This window comes from Mus caroli, unplaced genomic scaffold (genome assembly GCF_978045245.1).
Source record: "Mus caroli unplaced genomic scaffold, Mus_caroli_1 scaffold_5, whole genome shotgun sequence".
Taxonomy (NCBI): domain Eukaryota; kingdom Metazoa; phylum Chordata; class Mammalia; order Rodentia; family Muridae; genus Mus; species Mus caroli.
The window spans coordinates 56248868-56274512 of NW_028227260.1; the positions used below are offsets into that span (position 1 = coordinate 56248868).

Here is a 25645-nt window from a genome sequence, read left to right on the forward strand (position 1 = left end):
GTAATAAATAGCATACAATTATATATAAATACATAAATTTACCATTTTATATGTACATGTGTGTGTATAGCATGGTTACAGATGCCTACATAGACCACTAGCATAACGATTGCCTGGAATTTGAGGGTATCATTTATTTGTAGATGACAGCACATCTTATTAACTGAATTACCTAATGCTGTGTAGTCAAAGCATGGATATGACAACAAATTCAAAGTAATCTAGAAGATAAAGAAATGTCAATAGATTTACTTTTAATTCAAAATTCTCACTGATTACATTCTTTTGCTTCTAGATAAATACTTTTATTATAGAACTTATATGCTATATAAATATGGAGGGTATGATATAATATATATGTGTATATATGCATATATATAATTTTGTATACTTTTTAAGTTAAAGAAGGCATATGTTTTCCAAATCAATATTTATGTTTAGTGCCTTTAATATATTCATCTCATACCCATCTCTTTTCTATAAATTTTATTACCTTCCTACAACCATTCTCTTACCATTTTCCTCAACTATATTCTATTATCTAATTGTTCATCCCACTTGGCAAAGTGCTAACTCTAGAAAAGTATAGTCCTCTCACTTGGCTCTCTGTCCTCTCTCTCTACTGCCATCTCTGCTATTCACCTTCCATTGTGTACTATCCATAGAATTTAGAGTTATACAAGGGCCCTTTTATGTAGTTTGGAATTCATGCTACTTAATACAGGACTTAATATTGTTGACCAAATGTATGCCTCCAGTACTGTTAATTCACTCAGGATACATCAGAGTAAAATATAGCTAATTATTTAAGTCTATTCCAATATAAGAGTTTTCTCTTTTGCTAGGTTTTGATCATTATACCTAATCAACATCTTGCATTATCTGAAAAACTCTCTTCTCTTGCATGGCCCAAAGAATTATGCCATGCATTCAATTATTTTTGAACAAGTTTGCTATTTTAATGCATTTTGCTTCCTCTCACTAGCCTATTGAGTGACCATCATATGCCAGAAACTGTATGCCTATCTATATTATAAAATTTGACAACCAACTGCATAAAATTTCAGATAAAGTAATGAATTAAGAACATACTACCAAAGGCTAGAGATGTATTCAAACCTTTTTGGGTATCTTTCACCTATGTATAAACTATCACTTTTCTTTAATCCATTATTCTTTTGTATTTTAGTTATACTTTGTGGATATTTCATTTTCTCTCTAGGTCTGTTCTAAAATATCTATTTGGCACAACACAGCAAATACCACATACATACATGCAAACCATTTTACATGTATTAATCATGCCTTAAAATAGAATCCTGGAGTTCCCATAGTAGCCTGCATATTTTTATAAATATATGCAAGAGGCTTTTCACAATGACCCATTTACCTCTATAAGCACAATATTGCTCATAAGCAATTACATAATGGATAAAGTTAGGGACTAATGTACTAAAACTAATACCTTTAAATATTATTTCTGCTTTCTTGTCAAAACCTGTTCATTTCTGTTTGTTTGACATATTCACCATCCGTGTTCATATCTCATTCTTCTACTGTGTAGAGAGGAAGTAATTAGACAAAATAAAGGTCGGTCTGTTGCCCTTGACAACACGTTAACTGTATTCTTCCCAGATTTCACAGTTCCTACAGCAGCATATTTCAGACTTGTATAACCACTGACAATCCCATAAGATTTGCCTTCTTAATTTGGCTCCACAAATACTCTCTCAACCTCTCTGTTCAAATACTCATCTTGTTGCTAGAAATTCTCTTATGAAACTAGAATTTTGGCTGTTTTACTTTGTTAGGTATAGATTCAAATCCCATTCTTTCTAGTATACATAGATAAGGTGAGTTGACCTCTTCTTAAAAGCTTTTATTTTGATAAAATGAAATAAATAACATGAAAACAGTAATACAGAGAAACTAGCTCAGTCCTGAAAGTGAGACCCAGAGAGGGAATATGGAGGGAGAACAAGAGAAAACCTGTAATTGTGGTTTGGTTCACCAAACACCATTTCCTGTCAAGCCCTTCTTCATCTATCCTCAAATGCACTGGTGAAATGGATGCTGTTCTAATTCTGCACACTTTATTACTTTTTATTTAGATGTTACTCATTTTAGTATATCAGCTAATTCCAGAAAAATCATTTTAGTTAAACTAAGTGAAAGTTACATGTTTTTATATTTAAAATTCTTTATTTGTGATTCCAATTTAAACCAGTATTATTGTGATATACAAAGTAAAAAAATAATTAGAACAGAAATATCTGTATGTGATTACAGAATACATTTTTTCTAAAATTGTCTCTTTTTTGTTGTTTTTGCAGCAAACAAGATTTTGAGTCCACAGATACAGTAAGTGCAAAAATCATTCAGTTAGAGAATAATGTGCATTTTGATTGTGATACTAATAATATCCATTTATTTAGTTTATTTATCAGACTGGAAACACAGATTAGAAAGGAAACTAATGTTTATATCTTTGTAATGACTATAAATAAAAATAATAACCACAAGGAATATTTTATGACTATAACTAGGATTTAGGTTGTCATCATTTAAAATACACTTAAATTTTACTTGGTAGCAAAACTGTCTTAGAAGACAGAAATTTATACAATAAAAATAAATGTTATCTAATATGTTTCAAAACCATATGCAGTAGCCACTTGAAGTAAAAAAAATCTTTAAGTATCAATTCTATTACATTTGTAATTTTGAAAACCAATTTATTTTAATTTAATAAGCAAGCAGATAAATAGTTTATTTTAGCATAATAAAAAGAACTGTCACCTCTTGTGCATTAATTTTATAATTTCTCTATGTTGTTATTCTATATGCACTAAAGTAGTTTTGTAAGTTCTAAATTGTCTATGAAAAGCATTTATTCTGCATTTTCCCTTAATTTAGTTGAAGCTTAAAAATGTTGCTGTTGTAAAAATATAATCTCTCAAAAGTCACAATAGCCTCAAGCAAATTTTCTTTAAGTTCTATAATACCTATAATTTTATTTCACAGTTTTCACTATTTAAAAATGAAGCTTCCTAAACATATCTACCATCCAACAAAACTTAAATTTTGGAGGATACAGTGATGTTATTTCAAGTAAAATTTGAATCCTCTGTTATTGTTATATCCATCATCATCATTAATTTCTCTTATGAGGCAGGATTTGTTTATATATCATGTCCTGTTCTTGAACTTATGTGGTACATGCTAGCCTTGATCATCTTGCCTTAGATACTTAGGTATGAGGAAATATGGCATGTATTACTACACCCAGGTAAGTAATCACTTTGTTTTAAATTGCTATTGCACCCACCCCCTTTGGTTCTGGAGTTCAAAGACAGGACCTTGTAGCACTATGTGAGCATTGTGCCTCTCAATCCTAGCCCTAAACTGGTCTTTTAAAACACAAGTGGAATGTTACCTGGTTGCCACAATCTCTGGAATTTAGTATTGTTTCCAAGTCTATGCAATATAACTGAGTAGTTAAACGCTTTGAAAAGTGATTTATCTTCTGCTATCCTCCCAAAATATGCTATTTTCATACAAAAGTCTTTGAAGTACAGCCCATAAGATTAAAGTGCTGATGTTTTCAAAGGATAAATTCCATTTTCTTACAGTCAGAAGACATTGAGTCATTGATTCCCAAAGGACTGTCAGAGTTTACAAAACAGCAAATTCGTTATATTCTGCAGGTAAGATGCGATCAGTGTCGAACTTCGATATAATAGTTTTTGTTTCATCTTATTATATTTCATTTTGTCATGTTTGGTCGTTATCTCTTAGAAGTCTGTTTCTTTTATAATGAGAGACAGAAAGGGAGAGGATCCAGAGGGAAGGGGAGGGGTGGAACTAGGAGGAACAGAGGGTGAGGAAACTATAAACAGGATACATTGTATGAGAAAAAAAAATCTATTTCCAATTTAAAAGAATTTTTAAAGTAGTAACACTCCATTTCAGATCATTTTATTACCTATATTAATTTAAAATTTTTCATAATAAACTTAAAATGTGTTTTAAAAGTAATTAATCCTAGGGGACTGCTGCTGTGCATGCTTCCATTAGAATAGGTAGCGTCAAATAAAAGCTATGTTCTACAGGAGATGACTATATTTTAATTAGTTAGTTGACTATATTTTAATTAGATAGAATCACATTTTAGCTTTGTCAGACCACCAAGACTTGGACGGCTAGCATTCAGAAAATTGATCTCTATGTGTTGCCTGCTGTAAAGTGTTCTTATTAGTCAATACTGTATTCTTATTAGTCAATACTTCCATACTTTACTAGAACCTGATTCTAAATCAGTCTTTCCCTTCTCTTCCTCATGCCCATTTCATACTCCACTTCTCTCATTCCAAGTACAGGCAGTGAAAGATGGAAAGGCATTGCCTTCTCTTTCCAGTGTTATATAAGGATAGAATCCATAGGAGCAGGACATTTTCCTGTAATAAGGGAAAATCCACAAATCGAGATAGAAGCCAAGGAAATATGACTAAAAGTAGTATGTGTTAAGAAAAGAAACAATAACAAATACTAGCCAGGATGCAAAGGAAAGGGAACCCATATATCTGGCATACGGAAAAGCAAAGTTATGTAGTTACTATGGAAATCACTAGGAAGTTTCCTCAGAAACTAAAATAAAACTACTTGGGTGTATGTTACTGTGGGGAGGGTTTATTTAACCTTATACTTCCAAGTAACAGTTTAGGAAGTAAAGGCAGGAACTCAAGCAGAAGTCATGAATGAATGCTGCTACTGGATTACTGCCTCTGGCTTGCTGCAGATTGAGCAAGGGTCGCACTATCCACAGAGATCTGGGCCCTCCTACATCAATCATTAATCAAGACAATATCTCACAGAATTTCTTTAGTCTTTATTCTGCTTCCTTATAAAATACGTGGCATTTTAGAATTCCATTAAGATTTGTTATTATTTTGGGGTATATCTGTTTTAGTAGTTTCTCTAGCTATCAAATTATATATCCATTTCTTAATCCCATGTGTGGATTTGAGTGTATTTTACCAAGTTCAGAAGCTGTAGAAAGCTTTGAGGGTTTTATGTCTCTTTACTATATATTTATATTATTTTGAACCATTTCTTCTCCAATCATATACAATATATTAGTATCATAAATTTTGTTTCATCTATCAAATATAAATGAGAAAGTTGAACATAATTATAGCCTGTTGTATTTTCCCATATGATGTTTATCTTTAATGCCAAGTAATTTAGAATTTTATTCTATTTAGAGAAATTCCTGTAGCTAATATAAAAGTAGGTCTAATAATGATTTGTTATTTCCAGTCTCCTAGACCTGAAAAATACCATAATTTGTTTTCTTCATTTGAAAATGAGTTCTATTTTTCTGATATAAAATTCATATTTGACATTTCTGTTCTTTGAGCATCTGAAAAATATTTTATCAGTTTTTCTTTCTTTTTTCCCTCTTTTTTTAAGTTTTATTCTAAAAATCATTTTATTTATTTACATTTCAAATGTTGCCCCACTTCCCAGTCCATCCTCCAAGAGTTCTTCACCACATCCATCCCTTTACCTCTAAGAGGGTGCTTCCCCACCCTTCACCCCTGCACCCCCATATCCTCATTCCCTGGGGTATCAAATCTCTAAAGGATTAGGCTCATCCTCTCCCACTGAGACAAGACAAGGCAACTCTCTCATACATATGTGCAGGGTTGGGGCAAAAGAATTGGGGGTGCAGGGAGGGAAGAGCACTACAGACCAGTTAGTGCATGCTCTTTGGTTGGTGCCTTAGTCTCTGGGAGCTCCCAGGGTTCTGGATTAGTTGAAACTTTTGGGCTTCCTATTCACCTCCTTCAGCTCCTTCCATCCTTCCCCTAACTCTTCAATAGGGGTCCCTGAACTCAGTGTCTGCATCTTGTCGCCATGATTTCTACCATAACTCTGCTACTTTTTTACCTGTTTTTCCCAATAACTAAGGATTTTCTTGCACTTTTCAGTTTTTGTCTTTTGATTTAAGAAGTTTTTGTTTTGTTTTTATTTGGTTTGATTTCTTAAGGACTAGATTTCTTTGAATACATCCTGTTTGGTATTCATACTCTTTCTCCACATCCTCTCCCCACTTCTCTCTATAAAACAGATATATTAATGAAGATTGCTAATATGGAGAACTTATTAGCCACTACTTCTCTGAATAGTCTTTCAGTTTCTGCCTTCCTCTTTCCCTTCCAGGGTTCTAATTGTGTGACTATTAGACATGCATAAAGGCATAGAGAATTCTTGGATTAGCTTCATTATTGCCATTATTTATTACTGGTGCTTACATTATGAACTTTCCTTTGTATGTTTATGGTTACTTTTCTCTGTCCTTTCTCTTCATTTTTATAACCCATTCACTGCGATTTTTCTTGTTGTTGTTTTCTTGTTTATTGGGATTGTTCTAAAATTTTTATTCAGTTATTCTTTTTATTACCCATTTCTTTGCCAAGACTCAATAGTCTATTGTAGAGTAATCTGTTTTAAGCCTATTTCTTAATTTCTTCATTATGTTTATTGTGTTTTATTTTTTCAAGAATTTAATTAATGAAGAAAATAATTTCATTAGGAAATTTTCACATGTATCTGCCATTGTACTTTTTATTCATCTGCTTATTCATTATTTTTGTCCTTGATCCTCCCACTGATGACCCTTCCTGCAACTTCACCAACCCCCCAAAAAAACTACTTCTCCTTTTATACGATTCTCTCTCTTTTTTTATATGATCTTCTCTCCCCATGTTAGAGAACACAAATGCCCATATATATACATATATATATGTATGTATATGTGTATATATTTCTAAATTTCATACATAAGAGGAAAGATATAAAGTATGTTTGTCTTGTTTTGCTTAAATGATCTGACATTCTAGCCACTGCTTGAAATAGCAGTTTGATTCTTCTTTATGACTAAATAAAATTCACATAAACATAGTATATACCTAGGAGTGTTGGGCTAGATTATATGGTAGTTTCTTTTGTAATATTTTGTGAAATCAAAAAAAATAAAAATAAAAAATATTTTGTGAAATCTTCCATATTGATTTCTCTAGTGGGTATACAAACTTACATTCCTATGAGAAACATAGTTACATTCCCATTCCCCTGCATCCTGTTCATAGTCGGTTGTTTATTTCTATAAGAGTTTTAAAAAAGAAACTGTGATAGCAGTAATTACTGGATGGCAGTAATTACATTTTTTTTTTTTTTGGTTTTTTCGAGACAGGGTTTCTCTGTATAGCCCTGGCTGTCCTGGCACTCACTTTGTAGACCAGGCTGGCCTCGAACTCAGAAATCCGCCTGCCTCTGCCTCCCGAGTGCTGGGATTAAAGGCGTGCGCCACCACGCCCGGCTTTAGTAATTACATTTTATAATTTGAAATCTATTGATCCATGATTTTCTATATTTTATGTGTTATTTTTTGTTTAGAGAGATGATGTTTTTGAATAGCTTTGGTTCTGTAAGTTAAATGGCAATATTCTTATAGCTTTTAATACCACAAGAACTACACCTTTTGTGTGTGTGTGTATTTGTGTGTGTGTGTGTATCTGTCTGTCTGGAACTGATATTCAATCATATGTTTTATCAGACATTCCTGGCTTAATTTATGGAAAAGTTTGTGACTTCCTCTTTCACAGTGTTTGTAATTTCTTGCTAAAGAATTTTATGGTTGCTTAAAAGCTTTTGTTGAGAAATTTTAACAATCCCTTTTAGCTTGATATTGATAGCTATCAATTGATTTTCCTTATCAACTTGAGACTTCGTTTTTGTCTTTCAGTGGTCAGTGAATCTAGATGAAAGCCTGACCATTTGGTTGCTGTGTTATGAAACTCTTAACCAATGAAAGTTTTATTCAGATATCTTGTTTTAGAAGGTTACCTCCTATGGTAAACAATAAGAGGAAGTGAGACAGTTTCTATTACTGCCAAGTGGAAGTGAATGTTCTTCTAATTGGCCTGTCTTCACATGATACAACAGAAGGCTTTATGGTATCAGTTGATATGACAGCTTGGGGTATCATTTTTGCACTGTTAGGATGAAAGTTTCATCTCTGCTTTTCCTGACACAGACCTAATAAGTAGTATTGATGTAGCTCTTTAAACCCTGATAATGGAAGAAGTCTGGGCTCGTTCCTCCTCCTCTTATCCTTAGGTGATATAAGAGTCAGAATTTCCCCAAACCAACCTGTTGTAGAATTTAGTTTGAGACAAATATTGTCTAAAGGTTTTCTGCATTGTTTCTTTCATCATCTTGAGCTTTACATATTTTTTATGTATAAATGCTTGTGATTTTCAGTCCTACTAAGAAACCATTAAAGAGACTATGAGATTCAAAGAAGTCTAAGTAAAGGCCTGGACACTTATACAAATGCAGTGAGAGCCACTGGAGATAGTTAGGGAAGATATTAAGAAAACCTGTCCTGAAGGAGTTTTGTAAGACAAAATCTCTCCAAAGTCTACATGTTTCAACAGGTATTCATGTTCTAATATAGTTCATATGAAGCCATCCTAACTAATATCAATTACATTGAACATGTTAGGAAGATAGGACTATTATGAGCTGTAGTTCTCAGGTCAGACCTGAACTTTTTTCACTTGTTGATAAACATGATGCATATACCACATGATCTGATGATATGTCAATAAGCCTGCACCCCTCATTGTGAGGTTTATTACCTTTGATAAGTGTGTTGCATCTTTCTTTAATCTGGTGTGTATGATAGACATTTAGACCTGTGCTTTGTTTTATATGGTTTTGATATGCTGATATTCTCATGTATTCATTTTTTTATTCTTTCTTTTCTTTTCTTTTCTTTTCTTTTCTTTTCTTTTCTTTTCTTTTCTTCTTTTCTTTTCTTTTCTTTCTTTCTTTCTTTTTCTTTTTCTTCTTTTTTTTTTTGTTTTTTGTTTTGTTTTTTGGTTTTGTCAAGACAGAGTTGCTCTGTATAGCCCTGGCTGTCCTGGAACCCACTTTGTAGACCAGGCTGGCCTCAATCCCAGAAATCCGCCTGCCTCTGCCTCCCAAGTGCTGAGATTAAAGGCGTGTGCCACCACCGCCTGGCATTCCCATGTATTCTTTATTATTATTATTAATTAGGTATTTTCTTCATTTACATTTCCAATGCTACCCCATAAGTCCCCCAAACCCTCCCCCCACTCCCCTCCCTCCCACTCCCCTCCCCCCTACTCCCACTTCTTGGCCCTGGCGTTCCCCTGTTAATTTAATTTTAGTTGTAGAAGTTCATAGGTAGTGGTATTTGATTCATCTAATTGAGTAGTTCTGAACCTTCGTAAACTTAATAGAATTCTTCATAGTCTGGTGACCCATAACCATAAAATTATTTTGTTGCCCCTTCTTTATAACTGTAATTTTGCTACTGTTATGACTTATAAATGTCTGCTATGCAGGATATCTGAGAGTCTATCCCCGAAGGGATCGCAACCCTCAGGTTGAGATCCTTAAGAGATGATTTACTTTTCCTCATAGTTCTTGTTGGGTAGGCAGGTGGTCACTTGCTTGAAACAAACAAAAACAGGCTGTCATTGGCATCAGAGTTTGTATTTAAATGCAGCAGTCTAGTTCTGTTCACTGCTCTGTCTCAACAGCCCTGTGTGGTTTTGAGGGACAGGACAGATGAACCACTTCTTCCTATAGTAGAGAACCGGAGTTGAGTTCCAAGCACCAACATAGAAGTTAACAACGTTCAGTAACTACACTTGCAAGAGATTTGATGCCACTTTCTTGCCTCCATGAGCACCACACACTCATGTGATACATATGTATATATGCAGGCATACACTCATACACATGATGTAAAATGAGCACATTGTTTTGAGAATTGGGTTGTGACATAGCCTACATTTTAGATGTAACAATGAGCTAGGGGATGGGGTGGTAATGGAGTCACTCAAGGCAAGTTACTGCCTGAAAAAAAACTCCAATTGGAATAGCTTAGGACAAAGCAGCCTGTACTCCACATAAAACTTAATTCTTTACACCTCAGGAAGAATCCTTGGACATCACAGCACACTTAAAGTTCCTTTTTTTCTTTCAAATTTTTATTAGATATTTTCTTCATTTACATTTCAAATGCTATCCCAAAAGTCCCCTATAACCTACCCCTACCCCCTGCCCTGCTCCACAACCCACCCACTCCCGCTTCCTGGCCCTGGCATTCCCCTGTACTGGGGCATATGATCTTCACAAGACCAAGGGCCTCTCCTCCCATTGATGGCCTACTAGGCCATCCTCTGCTACATATACAATTAGAGACACAGCTCTGGGGAATACTGATTAGTTCATATTGTTGTTCCTTAAAGTTCTTTTTATGGCTTGAAGATCAAGTGCCTCAACTCTTCAAAAGCAAAAATTTGATGATAGAATTCTGCTGTGTAAAGAAGATAGTACTTTTTTCGTACAAATGGAAAAAAAGAAAAGTTTCCAAAGGATTAGTTAAAATCTTTTCAGGAGTGTGGCTTGACTTGCTTAAGAGAGAATTCGGAGAGACATGGGTGGGGTACTAAACATGGATAGTCTAGAGGGAGCAAAAAGAAAGGGGAAGGTGATAGAATTGTTTTGATTGAAAACATGTATAAAATGCTGGGTGTTGTGGTGTACAAGCCTTTAATCCCAGCATTTGTGAGGAAGAAGCCAGCAGATCTCTTGTGAGTTCAAGGCCAGTCTACTTTAGCTACAAAACAAGTACCAAGCCAGTCAAGGCTACACAGTGAGCAATTATCTCAAAGAAAAGGTATTAAAAATAAAAAATTAAAGTATTTTTGTAGCACTAGAATATAAATACAAATAAATAAGCTACACTTGCTCGTGTTGCCTATTTTGAAGCATTAGTAAACAGAAACCTGGATGCTTTTCTTCCTCCAGATGAGGGGTATGTCTGATAAGTCCCTGAGACTAGTGCTGTCCACGTTTAGCAACATACGGGAGGAACTTGGACATCTTCAAAATGATTTGACAGTAAGATTTATTTTGATATTTCTTTCCCATGTATTTCTGATGGTTAGCTTCTCCACACAGAAATGAAAACAAATGTTCAATATACTTTTACAAATATATTGTAAAACAATAGTATTACACATCCATAGACATGACTAACTTTGTGAAACAGCTAATAAGCATTGAAAGAGGAGAAAAGAACTGCCTCATGAGTACATGAAAGTATGTTGATAGGCATGAATCATTTAATCTCCCACTAAGGTAATTAATGCTTAAAGGCAGAGTTGTCTACAAAATTAGAATAACTGTAGTCATTTAAAAAGAATTTCCCTCTTTACTGTAATGATAAAGAATACTTAGAATTTCTTTTTAAATAAAACAACTTGAAAACCCTTTCCTCCCAATGCTTAACTTTTTTATTATTCTAATTGATATTTTTTGGTGCCATCAGCTAGATACATTCTGGTGAAATTCCACTCTAGTAAAAAACACCTCAAGGAATTTTGAGTGTTTTCCCTTACTTTTCTGGTTAGGTTCTGCAGTCTCATAAGTGTAGCTGTATTTTAATTTGAAGATTCTCCACCTGCTGAGATTAAGAAGTCTTTGTAGATTGAAATAAAATATAAAAATTATTCAGAGCATTCTGCTTCATTGCACTTAGCAGTAGCCAATCCATCAAAATAGTCCTTTCAATAGAGGATTTCAAAGTTTGTGCTTTTGTATCTCTTGACTTTGAAGAATTCCACTTTGTTAAGCAATTACAGATGAAACAGGTTTTTATTGAAATTTTACAATGTAATCAAGACATTACCTGTTAACAATTTTATATAACTCTGAGTCCTAATAAGTAATTTATGCCTTTAGTCACTGGAAAATGACAAGATAAGACTTGAAAAGGACTTAGCATTCAAAGAAAATCAAATGAAAGAGTATGAAGAACTCTTGGCATCGGTGAGAGCAAATAATCGCCAACAGCAAGTAAGTTAATGTCTTTTGTAGGTGATATTCTAATGGATACCTTTCCATATGCACAATTACTGGCACATTGAAGTCCTGAGATATAATCCAGATGGTATTAAAGTGTGATGGAACAATTTGTTCATCTGAGAATTGAACAGCTTTGCATATTTTCAACAACTGAATACGCTCTCAGAGAAATAGGCAACCTTATGTAGTATATAGCATACAAAATACACAGTGCTCTATATTTTGGGGCAACAAGAATTGTCACTGAAAGTCTAAGTTGATGCAGTCTTTTAATCTAATGATGTGTTAATTGGAAAAAAATGATACATCTTATGTTTGTGTACAGAATAAACAAGGAAATGGACTCTATAGGCATTCTGTGTTTTTTTGAGCAGAGATTGTTCTAACCAAAACTATGATAAGCTTTCAGATTTCATTCTCTCTGTTTGGTCTCATGACTTTCCCAAAGTTCTTACAAACTTAATCTTTTAACCACAGTGAAGGACAAGGTCATTTTAGAAACTGCTAGTATAGTATGATGTACTCAGACTAACAAGGATCTAATAACTAAATTGGGACTGAAATTTTTATAAAAATGTTATTCCTTTTTACACATTAGACAAATAAGATTAGGGAAAAGATTAAAATGTAGCATGATGTTCAAAATATCATAAGGCAAAAGTCTAAAAGATTGAGTTTGGAATTTTTTTCTTCATATTTCTCAATGAGTCACTTAAAAGGACACTTACTTTGTAAACTCAAAATGCATTTTTCTTATGGATTTGTATCTTCTTTACAGCAAGGACTTCAAGACTCAAGTGCAAAATGTCAGTCATTGGAAGAAAATAACCTTTCTCTTCGACATACACTGTCAGACTTGGAATACAGACTGAAAGAACTTGAGTATTGTAAACGCAATTTAGAGCAAGAGAATAAAAACCTTAGAATACAGGTACTAGATTTTATAGTATTGTACTAGTTATATAGCTATAAGGCTATCATTGTTAATAGAATATACAAACTTCACCTTGAGAAGTACTTCGACTCCTTTCTGTTGACCTTACATGAAAGTTGTACCATGCTGACACTTGAGCTTTATAAAACAGCCTCTCAAGATTATTTTTATTATTTCAATGTCTTATTTAATAACATGGTATTAATGTCGTAATAATTTTGAAACCTAATATGTATTTCCTTCTTAACAATCCAATTACAAAAAGTTATTTTGGTTTTATATAGGTGTCTGAGACTTGCACAGGCCCTACACTACAGGCTAAAATGGATGAGATTGGCAATCATTATATGGAGATGGTAAAAAACTTGAGACTTGATAAAGATAGAGAAATCAGCAAGCTAAGGGTATGTTGATCCTATGTTGCATAAAACTGTCTACAGAAGCTTTTTAAAACAATAGTGATTGTTGGGCCTTGAGAGATAACTCAGAGGATTTTAACAAAACCTGCTGTTCCAATCATGAGGAAGAGAGTTACCATCAGCCATGTAACAAGTCATGAATTCCATCCTTCAAATGTTTGTAACTATAGCTCTGTGATATCTATTACCTTCTTCTGGCCTCTGCATACACATACAAGCATATATACACATTTATCATATATGTATGCATAAATTAATAAGGTAAATTTTTATTAAAATAATAATTATCATCACCATCACCACCACTCCCCTGTCCAGCCACTATTAAAAAGAAAAATAAATATTGTTACAATTTTAAAACTATAGAGAAATAAATAAGTTGAAGACTTTAGTATTTTCTAAAACTTTTTCTTATAAATATACTTCTGTCTATTAAAAAGCAGTGAAACTTCCAACTGGTACTTCAAGTTAAATTATTTTATACTTTAAGTTACTTTTTTCTTCTCAGTTGTTTAGAAAAACATTCATTTCATTGTCTTGGTTTTTAAAGTTTTAACAATTTATGTTTGGGAGATTGGTGAAGGATCCTTCAAAATATTGCTTAATGCATACTTTTTTCAGAGAAGAGTCATATAACATTGTTCAGCTAAGACATAGTTGAGCTGGGTGATGATATTTTGGTTAATTTTTTTAAATTAAAAAATAATTACACCATTTCTCCCTTCTCTTTCTTCTGTCCAATCTCTCCTGTATACCCATCCTTTGTTTGTTCTCCAGATCCTTGCTTTTATACATAAATACAACCTGGTCAGCCCATCTAGTATTACGGTATAGTTTTGAGTCTCATCATTCAGTACTGAATAACCAATTAAGGGATGTATACATACAGAAACCTATTTCTCCCATTTCCTGCATTTCTTAGTTGCCTGTCGTTCTTTATTCACGGATGGGGGGCTTGGTGAGATTTTTTTCCCCTATGTTATCATGCCTATTTATATTGTCTTTCTTCAGGTCTTGTTTAGGCAGCCATATTGAGGCATCATGGGTGAAATTACCCAGTCGTTGATACAGTTAATACAGACAGGGTCAATCTCACAGAAAATTTACTTTTCCTGTGGCTTACTTACTTACAATCTTACTGCCCCCTCTTCCTTGATATTCCCTGAGCCTTAAATTCAGGATTCAGGATTTACATGTATCAGTTGTGGCTGAACACATCACGATATTTTGTTTTCTGTATGTTAACATTTATTCATATAAAGAGTTTTGTCACTCATGTTTATGTATAATGGACAAAGTATATAGTTGTTGCCTTATAATTCTATGTTGAATTGATATAACTAACCCTTAACTTACTGAGTCCTAAATGTAGATAAATACATTTAACTATCTTATGATTTATTTATTTTTGTTTACTGTGAATTGTTGATATGTCTCTTTGAGGACATTAGATCCCCTGGAACTGGAGTTTAAAGACCATTGTGAGTTGCCACATGGGTGTTAGGAATTGAACCTGGGTCCTCTGGAAAAGCAGCCAGTGTTCTAAGAGGCTGAGCCATCTCTTCAGCTCTGTCATTTAAATATCTTGATGGATAAAATGGCCAATGATTTTTCTCTCCTAATATTAGTGATTTTTTTCCTAAAATAAATAAAACAAAACTCAATTTGTTAATAGGCCTCCTGATCATTTTACCAAATTTCTACCACTGGTTTCCTCTTTTCCAACCTAACATTATTAGATGCGCATTAACCTGGCAGCTTCTATGTCTACATATGTGGAAGTGAGGAAGAAAAGGTTTGTCCTCAGGACCTTTGCTTTGAGTTGCAGCAGCTGCTATTATATTAGTCTGGATTACTTCGGAGATGCTTATCTCCCTTAGGATGCTGTGAATATTCACTTAAGACATGCATCAGGAGTCATTTTGTGAACTGAAAGCCACAGTATGACATTAAGATTGAAGGTGCCTTAATTTGTTTTTGACAGAATCCAAAGTGCCTCTTTCCTTAGCTTTATTTTATTGCCAGGGCCTAAAGCAGTTGCTTACATAGTACTAATCATGAATATTAAACACAGCTTTTTAAGATAAGAAACTTCTAACTGGCATTTAAAATTATATTTTATGTCAATAAAATTCTATAGAGATTCATGAAAATTGATATATTATTTTTCATTTTATGACTATGTGACTTGACCTAACTGTACTACATTGAAATTAAGTTGTTTTTTAAAAGCATTTTAATAATTGTTATTTCTAAATCCTTAGTCCCAATTAAACCAGTACCAAAAAGATGTTTCAAAAAGAGAAGGAAGTTGTAGTGATTTCCAATTCAAACTTCATGAATTGACAAGTTTGCTGGAAGAGAAGGATTCTCTTATAAAGCGTCAATCAGAGGTAAGAAAAAGGAGAGAAAATGCAATGGTACAATTAAATTCTGTATAATAAATAATTCCCATGGATTAGGAAAGGACACATTGAGTGGGAGGGATGGTTCAGCTGTTAAGAGCTCCTAATCAAAATACCAAGGAAAGCACACATTTCCAAGTTATACTTTACTACATATCAATGTATGTATATGAATCGTATGATTTTTAATGAAATGAAAGAAGGAATTGAAGTTAAAAAAAAAAAACATGGGTGTTCTACGTGTACTATTTCTAAGACAGTGGATTTATATTTTATTAACAGTGAAATTCTCTAAAGCCTGTGAGCTCATTCTTAGATCATGAACTCCTCCTTCATTAAGGAACATGTAGCCCAGAATCTGGTATATGATAAGTTCTTAAAAGCACTACTATTATTTTTAAAATGGCACTCATAGTGACATTCATAATAAATTTGTTAGAATGCTGAATTTACTTTCTTATAGAAACTTCACTATCATCATCATCATCATTATTATTATTAGGCCATATTTTCAACTACTCAGAACAAAATAAATTCACATCTTCATACTGACATCCATGTTCATCCAATTGTCAACATCCTACCTCAGTTAGTAGTCAGGTTAAAGAGTTATTAATAATATTAGGTTGGAAAAGATAAAACCGGTGGAAAAACTTTGGTAAAAGGCATGTATAGCATTTTGACTACTGTGTATCAACATTAGTAGAATTACAAAACAGGAGGAGTGGTGGATGTTGTTCTTAGTAATCTTATTACCAAATGCTTATATTTCTATTTAAATGATTATTGTGTTTTATTTGTAAGGAACTCTCAAAGTTGAGACAAGAAATATATTCATCCCATAACCAACCCTCTTGTGGTGGAAGGACTACAATCACCACAAAAAAGTAATGTACTTTAAAATGACATAATGTGCCAAGTTATTATAAAATTTAAGTTTTTATTCTTAAATTTAGTTGATGTGCATACCATTAAGAAGTGTTCCGATCATTTTACTTGTTTGATCATTCTACTGGAGAGTGAATATTCAAAAAAGACTAATATCATGGTTAGGATAATTGTGTTTCATATTTAGAGTATGTTAACTACTATGGAAATAAAAACAAAGTTGTTTATGACATTGGGGCCAGCAGTTGATAGATATTTAGTTGTGGTAAGTTGTAGAAAGCAGTCTTTATCTTGCCCTGATTATTCAAGTTGATATTTGTAATCCTTTATGTGAAAGGTATGTGTTTCACTAATTACAGTGTATGCCTGAAACCTTGAATAATATAAACTCTAATATAAACTTTGTCTTTTATTTGATTTTAAAACATATATTATGAAGATCATCATATAATTTCCATCATAATTTTTCCATTAAGTACAGATGTTTTAAGTTTGTTCACTTAAATAATGTATACATCCAAGTTTTCAGCATCATTAATTTTGTGCTTTAGGAAATAAAATGGTTATGTGTGATATCACCAGTTGACTTAATAATAAAGAAAGCTGAGTCAGTGACTGAGTAGCATATCAAGTATAGATACATTAAGGAATAATTCACATGCTAAATGTAGTTCAACAGCACAAGATTTTATTAGCCTACTCATAATGGTACAATATTTGTAACTTAAGAATTATATATTTGGGGAAAATTTTAATTAGTGTTTTGGAACATATTTGGGAAGGAATATCTGGAAGTGTTGGTAATTAGGGCAGAGGTCTGTTACAGATTTCTACCTATGTATAAAACAGTACTAGATAGTTTTAACACACAAGATACGACTGTAATATACATTATTGTGTCACTTTAACTTGAAAAACTTTCTAGAATCCAGTTAATTTTCCTTTCCCTATGTTTCCCTATTGTGTATACACGAAAAACTCCTAGTAGTGATCTCAGCAATTATGATACTTAGTTATTTTGATTTTTCCTGTGTATTATTGTCCTGTGTTACCAGTGATCCATCATAATCAGAGGCCACATCCTCCCCATATTTAACATAAAAAGAGTTGCACTTTTATATTTGAGAAGGCATTTCATTTGAAACTAATTATTTAGTGATAAATGGATTTGAACAGGGGAGAAGAAATGGAAGTGACTACAAATGAAAGTTAGTAACTAGTAACTCTGTTTTTGGTGTGTAGGTACAGAACACAATATCCAATCCTAGGTCTCCTGTACGATGACTATGAATATATACCACCAGGTAGTGACACACAAACAATTGTGATTGAGAAAACTGAAGACAAATGGACTTGTGTAAGTTTATTTGGGTATTTCTAGCCTGTTTTAATTGCATATTTATAGCTTTTAAAAATTAGGTAAAATATCAGATGTCATAGGCAATTTGAAGTGGAATGGAACATGAATGTGCATGTATCGATAGAATTTGTCTTGTAATCTTGAATGTGGATACTTACTACCTTTTATTTATTTAAAAATGGAAAAGAGATTTGTATCTATTTTATATCTAGACTATAAAATTCTCCAATTTTAAATTCTGGGGTTTAATGTGAAGCTGAATAACCATGCAAATAACATCTACTCTAAAATTTACTTCAATTTCCTCCTCCAACATGATCAGATAACATAGATATCAACACCATTCTAAATACTTCAATCCATTACTAAAAATCTCTTCTTGTACATGGATGCCAGCTACATTCTTCAGATTTTCACTGCTTTCATTGTTAACCTTTAGAATAGTGATCATCATAGAGGAAATATATATATTCCCCAGCACAATAGTTCTATCCTGTGGCATCTACTTTCTAACTCCAGAACATTTACTGTATTTGGACATTTTCAGTTTGCAGTAGAGGTCAGCTATATTGACATCTACTGGGTATAGTCCTGCCTATGGTGTGCAGGACACTCCTTAAAAAAAATCTTCTGACCCCAAATTTTAATAGTGCTGAGCTTGAGAAAACTTGCTAATATTAAAAAATGTTTTTGAGCTGTTCTTAATTATATACTTCTACAATCTTGAAAGGTATCTTAATAAGCAATTCAGTGATCATAAGCGCAGAAATGCAAAACATTCCTCCTGTACAATGGACAGAGAAATTTCAGAATCTCAGCTTTCTAACCGTACATAATTTTATTCAAAACAGTAACTTCAGTGTTGTTATCATCTACCTGTCTAATGGCTTATATACTAAGATAAAGCAAATCCATGGTTAGTAAACTCAAGGAAGTGGTTAGTCTGAAAAAGTAGAGGTGGATTGAAAGGCGCATGAGGAGGGCATCCAGTTTACTAATAATGTTTTGTTTTCTGAGATTTGTGATTTTGAGCATATGTGTGGAATTTGGAAACAAAGATCTGTAATATATGTTTTTATTCACAATTTTATTGTACTTTGATACATATATGTTGAAAAATATTACACCTCAAAATTACAGTTTACTTATCCTGTTATTAAAATTAAATAGTTGTTAAATAATGCATTAAAGATATATATCTTGGGCAGTGGTGCCACATGCCTTTAATCCCAGCACTTGGGAGGCAGAGACAGGCAGATCTCTGTGAGTTTGAGACCAGGCTAGTCTATAGAGTATGTTCCATGACAGTCATGGCTACACAGTGAAAAAAATAAGGGGGGCGGGGGGACAGAAAGAAATGAAGAAATGAAAAGAAAAAAGAAAAATATGTATCTTATAGCCAAATAAACTCAAATACTTCAGTAGCAATAAAAAATCATGATGATTTAAGTTCTAATGTTCTTTTACAGTAATAGGCACCAGTATTTTTTTATTTATTATTATATGTAAGTACATTGTAGCTGTTTTCAGACACACCAGAAGAGGGCGTCAGATCTCATTATGGGTGGTTGTGAGCCACCATGTGGTTGGTGGGATTTGAACTCAGGACCTTCGAAAGAGCTGTCAGTGCTCTTAACCGCTGAGCCATCTCTCCAGCTCCAGGCACCAGTATTTTAACTAATCAGTGAAAGTAAGCAGTGTGTATTAGATCTCCAACAAAAATAAAAATACATGCATAGTTTAATCTTTTTCAAATCACTCCTCAGGCCATCAACTTGTTAAGAAATATTACTAATTATCAAGTGAGAAAAGTACTTGATAACTTAAGAATCATATTAGTACAAAAATGTGTTTACACAGGGAAAAAATTTGATCCTAAAAGTTAAAATTCAAAAAAATTGCTTGATGGGGCTGGAGAGATGGTTCGGTGGTTAAGAGCACTGACTGCTTTTCCAGAGGCTCTGAGTTCAATTCCCAGCAACCAATGGTGGCTCACAACCATCTGTAATAGGATGCGATGCCCTCTTCTGGTGTGTCTGAAGACAGTAACAGTATACTCACATACATGAAATAAATCTAAAAACAAAGCCGGGCGTGGTGGCGCACGCCTTTAATCCCAGCACTCGGGAGGCAGAGGCAGGCAGATTTCTGAGTTCGAGGCCAGCCTGGTCTACAGAGTGAGTGCCAGGACAGCCAGGGCTACACAGAGAAACCCTGTCTCAAAAAACAAAAACAAACAAACAAACAAAAAAACAAAAACAAAAAAAACAAAAAAATAATCTAAAAACAAAACAAAACAAAACCAATTGCATGACTACGTGCAGTGACAATATTTTCTGTGGAATTGAAGGGTCTAGTATAGCTATTTCTTCTGTCTGCTGTATAGAGGAAGAAGTTCCAAATTATTCAATAAGTTCATAAATTATCGAACTGTATTTATTGACTCACATATTTCACCAATCATATTTAACCTTTAAATATGACAATAAGAACAAAATTACCCAATCTCCCTCCCCCTTGCCTTACAGTCATTTAAAACACATTCCTTAAGTTGGAGATCATCATTTTATTGAATACTCTATAAAATAGTGTATAAAAGTGAGATACATTTCTGTTAGCAGTATACATACCCAACTGAATATTTTAATAACTATGTACATGTAAAAAAATAACTGTGAACCGATTTTAAGATGTATTTTTTTTTCTTTTCTAGCCATGAATGGATTCATTCTACAATACTACAACCCAAAGGAAATTTTCTTTGTCTGCATCAGGATTTTAATTGTTATTTTTCTATTGCTAATATGCAATCAAATTGTGAATCCTGGTACTACCCCATGGATCTAATGGGATGCTTTAATTCTAGAGATGAGTTCCCCTCATTCAGGAGAACTAGGTCCTTTAAAAAAAACACACACACATTTATATATTTGAAATTTAACACCATGCAAATGGGAGAAAAAAATGACCTTCGTGTTTAAACCCTGGTTGCAGAAACTGTAGAACCTAACCTGTTATTTTTATATAGGGTGCTTCCTATATGTTGAACTTATTCATACAATAGAGTCTTTACAAGTTATTCTATTATGTTAAATGTGTAACTTAGCTATAGGATTCAGTCCTGTTTTTCAGCAAAACAGAGGCAAATAGCAATTAAATTAAAAAAAAATAGGTTAACTAGAGCATGAAATATACAGCCTTACTTTTCTCACATTAAGCTTGTGACTAATATGAGTACAGCAGTGCTAACATATCTTGGAAACAGCTAAGTCAAAGGTGGAGGTTAATTTTGTTAATCATGGAAATGAGCTAATATCTTTTAACTAAATGCATTAATTGAATTATACATTGTGTAACTTAGTTCTAAGTACATGTCAGTGCCGGGGAAAATCTGTTCTTTCAAAACACATCTTCTGCAAGCGATTCCATTCACTTTGTAAAAAACGTAATACTGTACTGAAGCAGGGGCATAAGAATGTAGAAGTTTTCATAGTGATAGACAGATATAACATTGCAATACTGCATAGTCATAAAATCTTTAAATAACAAAAATTAGCAGTAAAAGATACTTGATAGCTGTATCTTACTTGGAGAATATTTTATAGTAGAGACTTTGATGTAGTTAGAAATTTGTTATTTGAATTGTAATGACGTTACAAAGTGATACAAGTATTTGTTTATTATATTATAAATAAGGAAATTTCATAATATAACCCAATCAAAAGGTACAAAACATTGCTCATCAAAGTAGGATTAAGGTAACAAATATATTGAGGTTACATGTTTAGTTCATAGTTTTGTACTAAAATATCTACAGAAACCTTTATAAAATTCTTCAATGCTTTATAAGCATATTCTAATTATTCTAAGAAGCAGTTAGTATAAGCATGGCTGTGGCACTATATGCACTAGAACTATGAGTTAGAAATATTTAAAAGGTCTTGATATGAAATTGAGTCTTATTTATATTCTTATAACACTTAAGATATGCATTAAGTTCTCTGACATGAATAAAATTTCTATTTTATCAATATTTTATGATATAAAATGTTAATGTTTCCTATTTTTACAATTCCCCTCTATTTTCTGGACAGATAAGTTCTCTCCTCTGATAGATACCCAGATATGCAATTATGGCAAAAGTGTATTGTTTTCGTCTATTACAAAAGTTACAATCGAATGCTTTAATCACCTTGACAAAAAAATGCCATAATTACAATGAGAATGTCTTTTTCAAAATTACAGAAAACTAATGATATCCAGAATTAAAGAGCAATTAAGAAGACAGTCTGTTTGATCTAAGATAGTGATTTAGAGTCATATAAAAGTTTCCCATTTTTTAACCAACGTTTTGAGATCAATAGAAATAAGAGGAATAAAAGTGATATTAATAAAATTATACATTTAGTTCTGGAGATGGATTCCCCCAGTCATTCAGGAGACCTGAGTCTGTTTTTTATACATTGATATATTTGATATAGCAACATGCAAATGAGAGGGGGGAAAAACCTTTGTGTTTGAACTCTAATTGCAGGCAGTGTAGAACCTAACCTGCTTCCTATGTTCATCAATTCTGTGTAGTTACTCAAGGAAAACTCCAGTGTCATCAGGTGAAGATGTCCATTCATCTCATTTCTATTTCTATATGTTTTCACTTTAGATTTGTCAAATAAAATGGAAACTGGAGAGTGTCATACAAAATATTCTTATGTATCTAAATAAAATATGTTAAGCATCTGTATTGTCTTTGTGAAACTTCAAATAGAAAAAAAAATTTAGCTTATCTTCCTATTTTACCAGGAAATGTTTTATCCTTTGAATGTTTATATAGGAGCTATGAGGCAAATTTGTAAAATAAGTACAAAAGAAAATTCTTCTTGATATAGCCTACACGAGGTAGAACTTTAACAAAAGTTTGACATCCAGCTGGTGCAAAATGTAGTTTTCTAAGCCCACACATGGTTTTCTAAGATATTTTCTTCCCATCTTGGTACCGGTACTTTAGCCATATTACTTTTTTCAAATTTGAACAATATGAAAAGTGCAACTTTTAAAAATATTTAACTATCAAATTTACATCAGTTTAACAAAAGTCTGTCTTTGCATTTCTTTCTTTCTCATTATTGTAATTTATAAAGATTACATTTCTTTAGAAAATAGAAATTCTTTTGAAAGTAAATGTTTTCAAATGATTTCCTCAAATGACCCATCTTCACCAGGATACACCGTTACAAAATTTACTTGATTTTGTAGTAATTTTTGTTCAACTGAAAAATACATTATTTCATGCTTACTCTAGGATAAATAATAAAAATAGTATTTCAGTAGAGTATAATAAGCACATCTTTCATTGATAAAAGTGCCTAATATTTACTCCAGAACAAGACATAACTTTTTATTCTATAAAGGAATAGTGGGATTGTTATGTGACACAATTACATGATAGACAGTATCAATTGCCATTCTCAGTAATTTTCTTGAATTCAGCTTATTAATAATGTGCTCATAAAAAAGCAGGCATGGTGGCATATACCTTTAATCCCAGTACTTGGGAGGTAGAAACAAAAAGATCTCTGAGTTTGAAGACAGCCTAGTCTACAAAATGAGTTCCAATATATCCAGGGCTACACAAAGGAAGCATGTCTCAAAAATTTGTTTTAAACAAAAGGTGCTTTAAACTCCCTGGGGCCTCCTGTCTCTTGAGAGTTAGGTGCATCATCTCTGAATGAACATAGACCTGGAAGTCCTCTACTGTATGTGTGTTGGGGGCTTCATATTAGCTGGTGTATAAACCTTGTTTTCCCATCCCAACATATTAAATGTTTTGAAATTCATGCTACAGATATCAGTTAAGGGGGGGGGGACTTTACAGTATAATGCCTCATTTCTATACTGTGTTTGCTAATACAATCAGTGAATACTCTATATGGCTCAAGGACCTAAAAAGCAAACCAGTATATTTAAATGAAAGAATATATAGGTATTTTAATGTAGTTTCCTAAAGGAGTCCAATGAAACAATCATACTGTGGAAAGTATCTGTTCCTAGGATAAGAGTTTGTAAATCAGATGGGAGGTAAATAAGACTTGCAAAATTACTATCAGTAATGCCAACTTTTCCAATTTTTAATGAAACAAAATTCTCTTTGGAATACTTACTTGTAAATGTAACATTTATTCCCCAGATATAATTTTCACCTGATAGTTTACTGCTGAATAAGCTCACCCTTCCTAGTTCTTTCTGAACTCTGGCTGGCTGGTTCAACTGAGCTGTTCTAGCTCAACACTCTCCAAGCTGACTAATTCAAACTGGCTTCTCTCAGATGCTGACTGAATTTGTTTGTCCTCAAACTAACTCTGCTGACCATCACTGCATGGACTTGACAAACTGATCTCAAGTGAACTCCATGGAATTGCCTAGACTCAAGTGAACTTCACTCACCGAACTTCCCCCACTCCCGACTCACACTGCACTCCTTCAATTAGCCTCTCTTTCCTGTCTGTTCTCTTGCAAGCCGGGCATCTTATAGAGATAAACCTGACCCATTCTGTGAAATCTTTCTCAGCTTCATCACTTTATCTTCCCCTTTATAAAATTTCACTTTCAAACAAGGCTGCTTCCTTCTACAAACTAACTTTACCTTCATTGTTAGGGGAATAATATAAATGAAACAAGCTTTGTCAAATAATGTTAATGATTAAAGATGTTAAAATGTTTACGTGGGTCCTGAAAATTACTCTTGAATTTGTATATATATAATTTTTTTATGAGTGGTACAAAGTTCATATTGAAAGTTTTCCTGTTTGAGACATGAGTAGAATTTAAGAGCTCTTTCTGGGAAAATAATTCCCAGATACATTGTTCATACCATAGACCACTTAAAAGTGAGAGTTGAATGAATCTATCTGCACACGATGGCTAGGAACTAGTCTGTGAAAGGAACTTAACAGTTAAGTCCTCTACAGGTATTTAGGGTAGTCATGTGCCAGGGAAACCTGTTCTTTTAAGGACAATTTTTAGTTTATAATGTGACTTCTATCTTGTTTGCACTGAAGTTTCTTTTAGGGACTATGTGTAAGTAAAGAAATAGATCTTATTTAGTTCAATTCTGCTATAAACACAAACACCTTATATGGTAACTTACTTCCCCCAGGAACTGTGATAAAAAGTCTTTACATTCTCCAAAATGATCTTCAAATATAAACAACAACAACAACAAAATGTGTTCCATTCTTTTAAACCTACAATGATTTCCTACTAGAACTTCTAAGACTCCCATCTCTTATCAGTCCTACTCACTCATTGACTCACAACAGGTTATTTTATCTCAGGCTATTTGTATTTACAGGTTTCCTTTCCTTGTTCTTAATGGCATGCCCTTAATAGGGATTTTCTTTATCCACATACCCAGTTATTTAATCAAGAGCACCACAGTTTTCTGGACTAATACTAGATGCTTTTTACCTAACACTTATTACTCAAAAAGCACAGCAAGTGAACTTGCTAGAAATGTAAAACTTTAGTTACTACAACTAAATTCAAATTAATAAGATCCCTAGGTGAACCTTATAATTTGTGGAGCACTAGTCTAATGTATGAAGGTAAGAGATTTCTTCTGCTGCTAATGGGCTTTAAAGAATAACCATTCAACTGGCAAGTGTTTAAC

The 25645-nt window shown here is 33.1% G+C and overlaps 1 protein-coding gene across 2 annotated transcripts in view; it reads left to right on the forward strand.

The window, feature by feature from the left end:
* Pof1b (POF1B actin binding protein) overlaps positions 1–24623 on the forward strand; it is a 62244-nt gene extending 37621 nt beyond the window's left edge. The window contains exons 8-17 of one of the 2 annotated variants that reach the window (XM_021153727.2): positions 2334–2361; positions 3633–3707; positions 10915–11007; positions 11851–11964; positions 12752–12904; positions 13192–13311; positions 15591–15719; positions 16536–16618; positions 17862–17976; positions 20693–24623. In XM_021153727.2, the coding sequence (XP_021009386.1) occupies positions 2334–2361; positions 3633–3707; positions 10915–11007; positions 11851–11964; positions 12752–12904; positions 13192–13311; positions 15591–15719; positions 16536–16618; positions 17862–17976; positions 20693–20698 (916 nt within the window). In that variant the 3' untranslated portion in view covers positions 20699–24623. Of the gene's footprint in view, positions 1–2333; positions 2362–3632; positions 3708–10914; positions 11008–11850; positions 11965–12751; positions 12905–13191; positions 13312–15590; positions 15720–16535; positions 16619–17861; positions 18001–20692 lie in introns of those variants that run through there. The other variant, XM_085838045.1, reaches the window with a different exon arrangement.
* The last annotated feature ends 1022 nt before the right edge of the window (positions 24624–25645 follow it).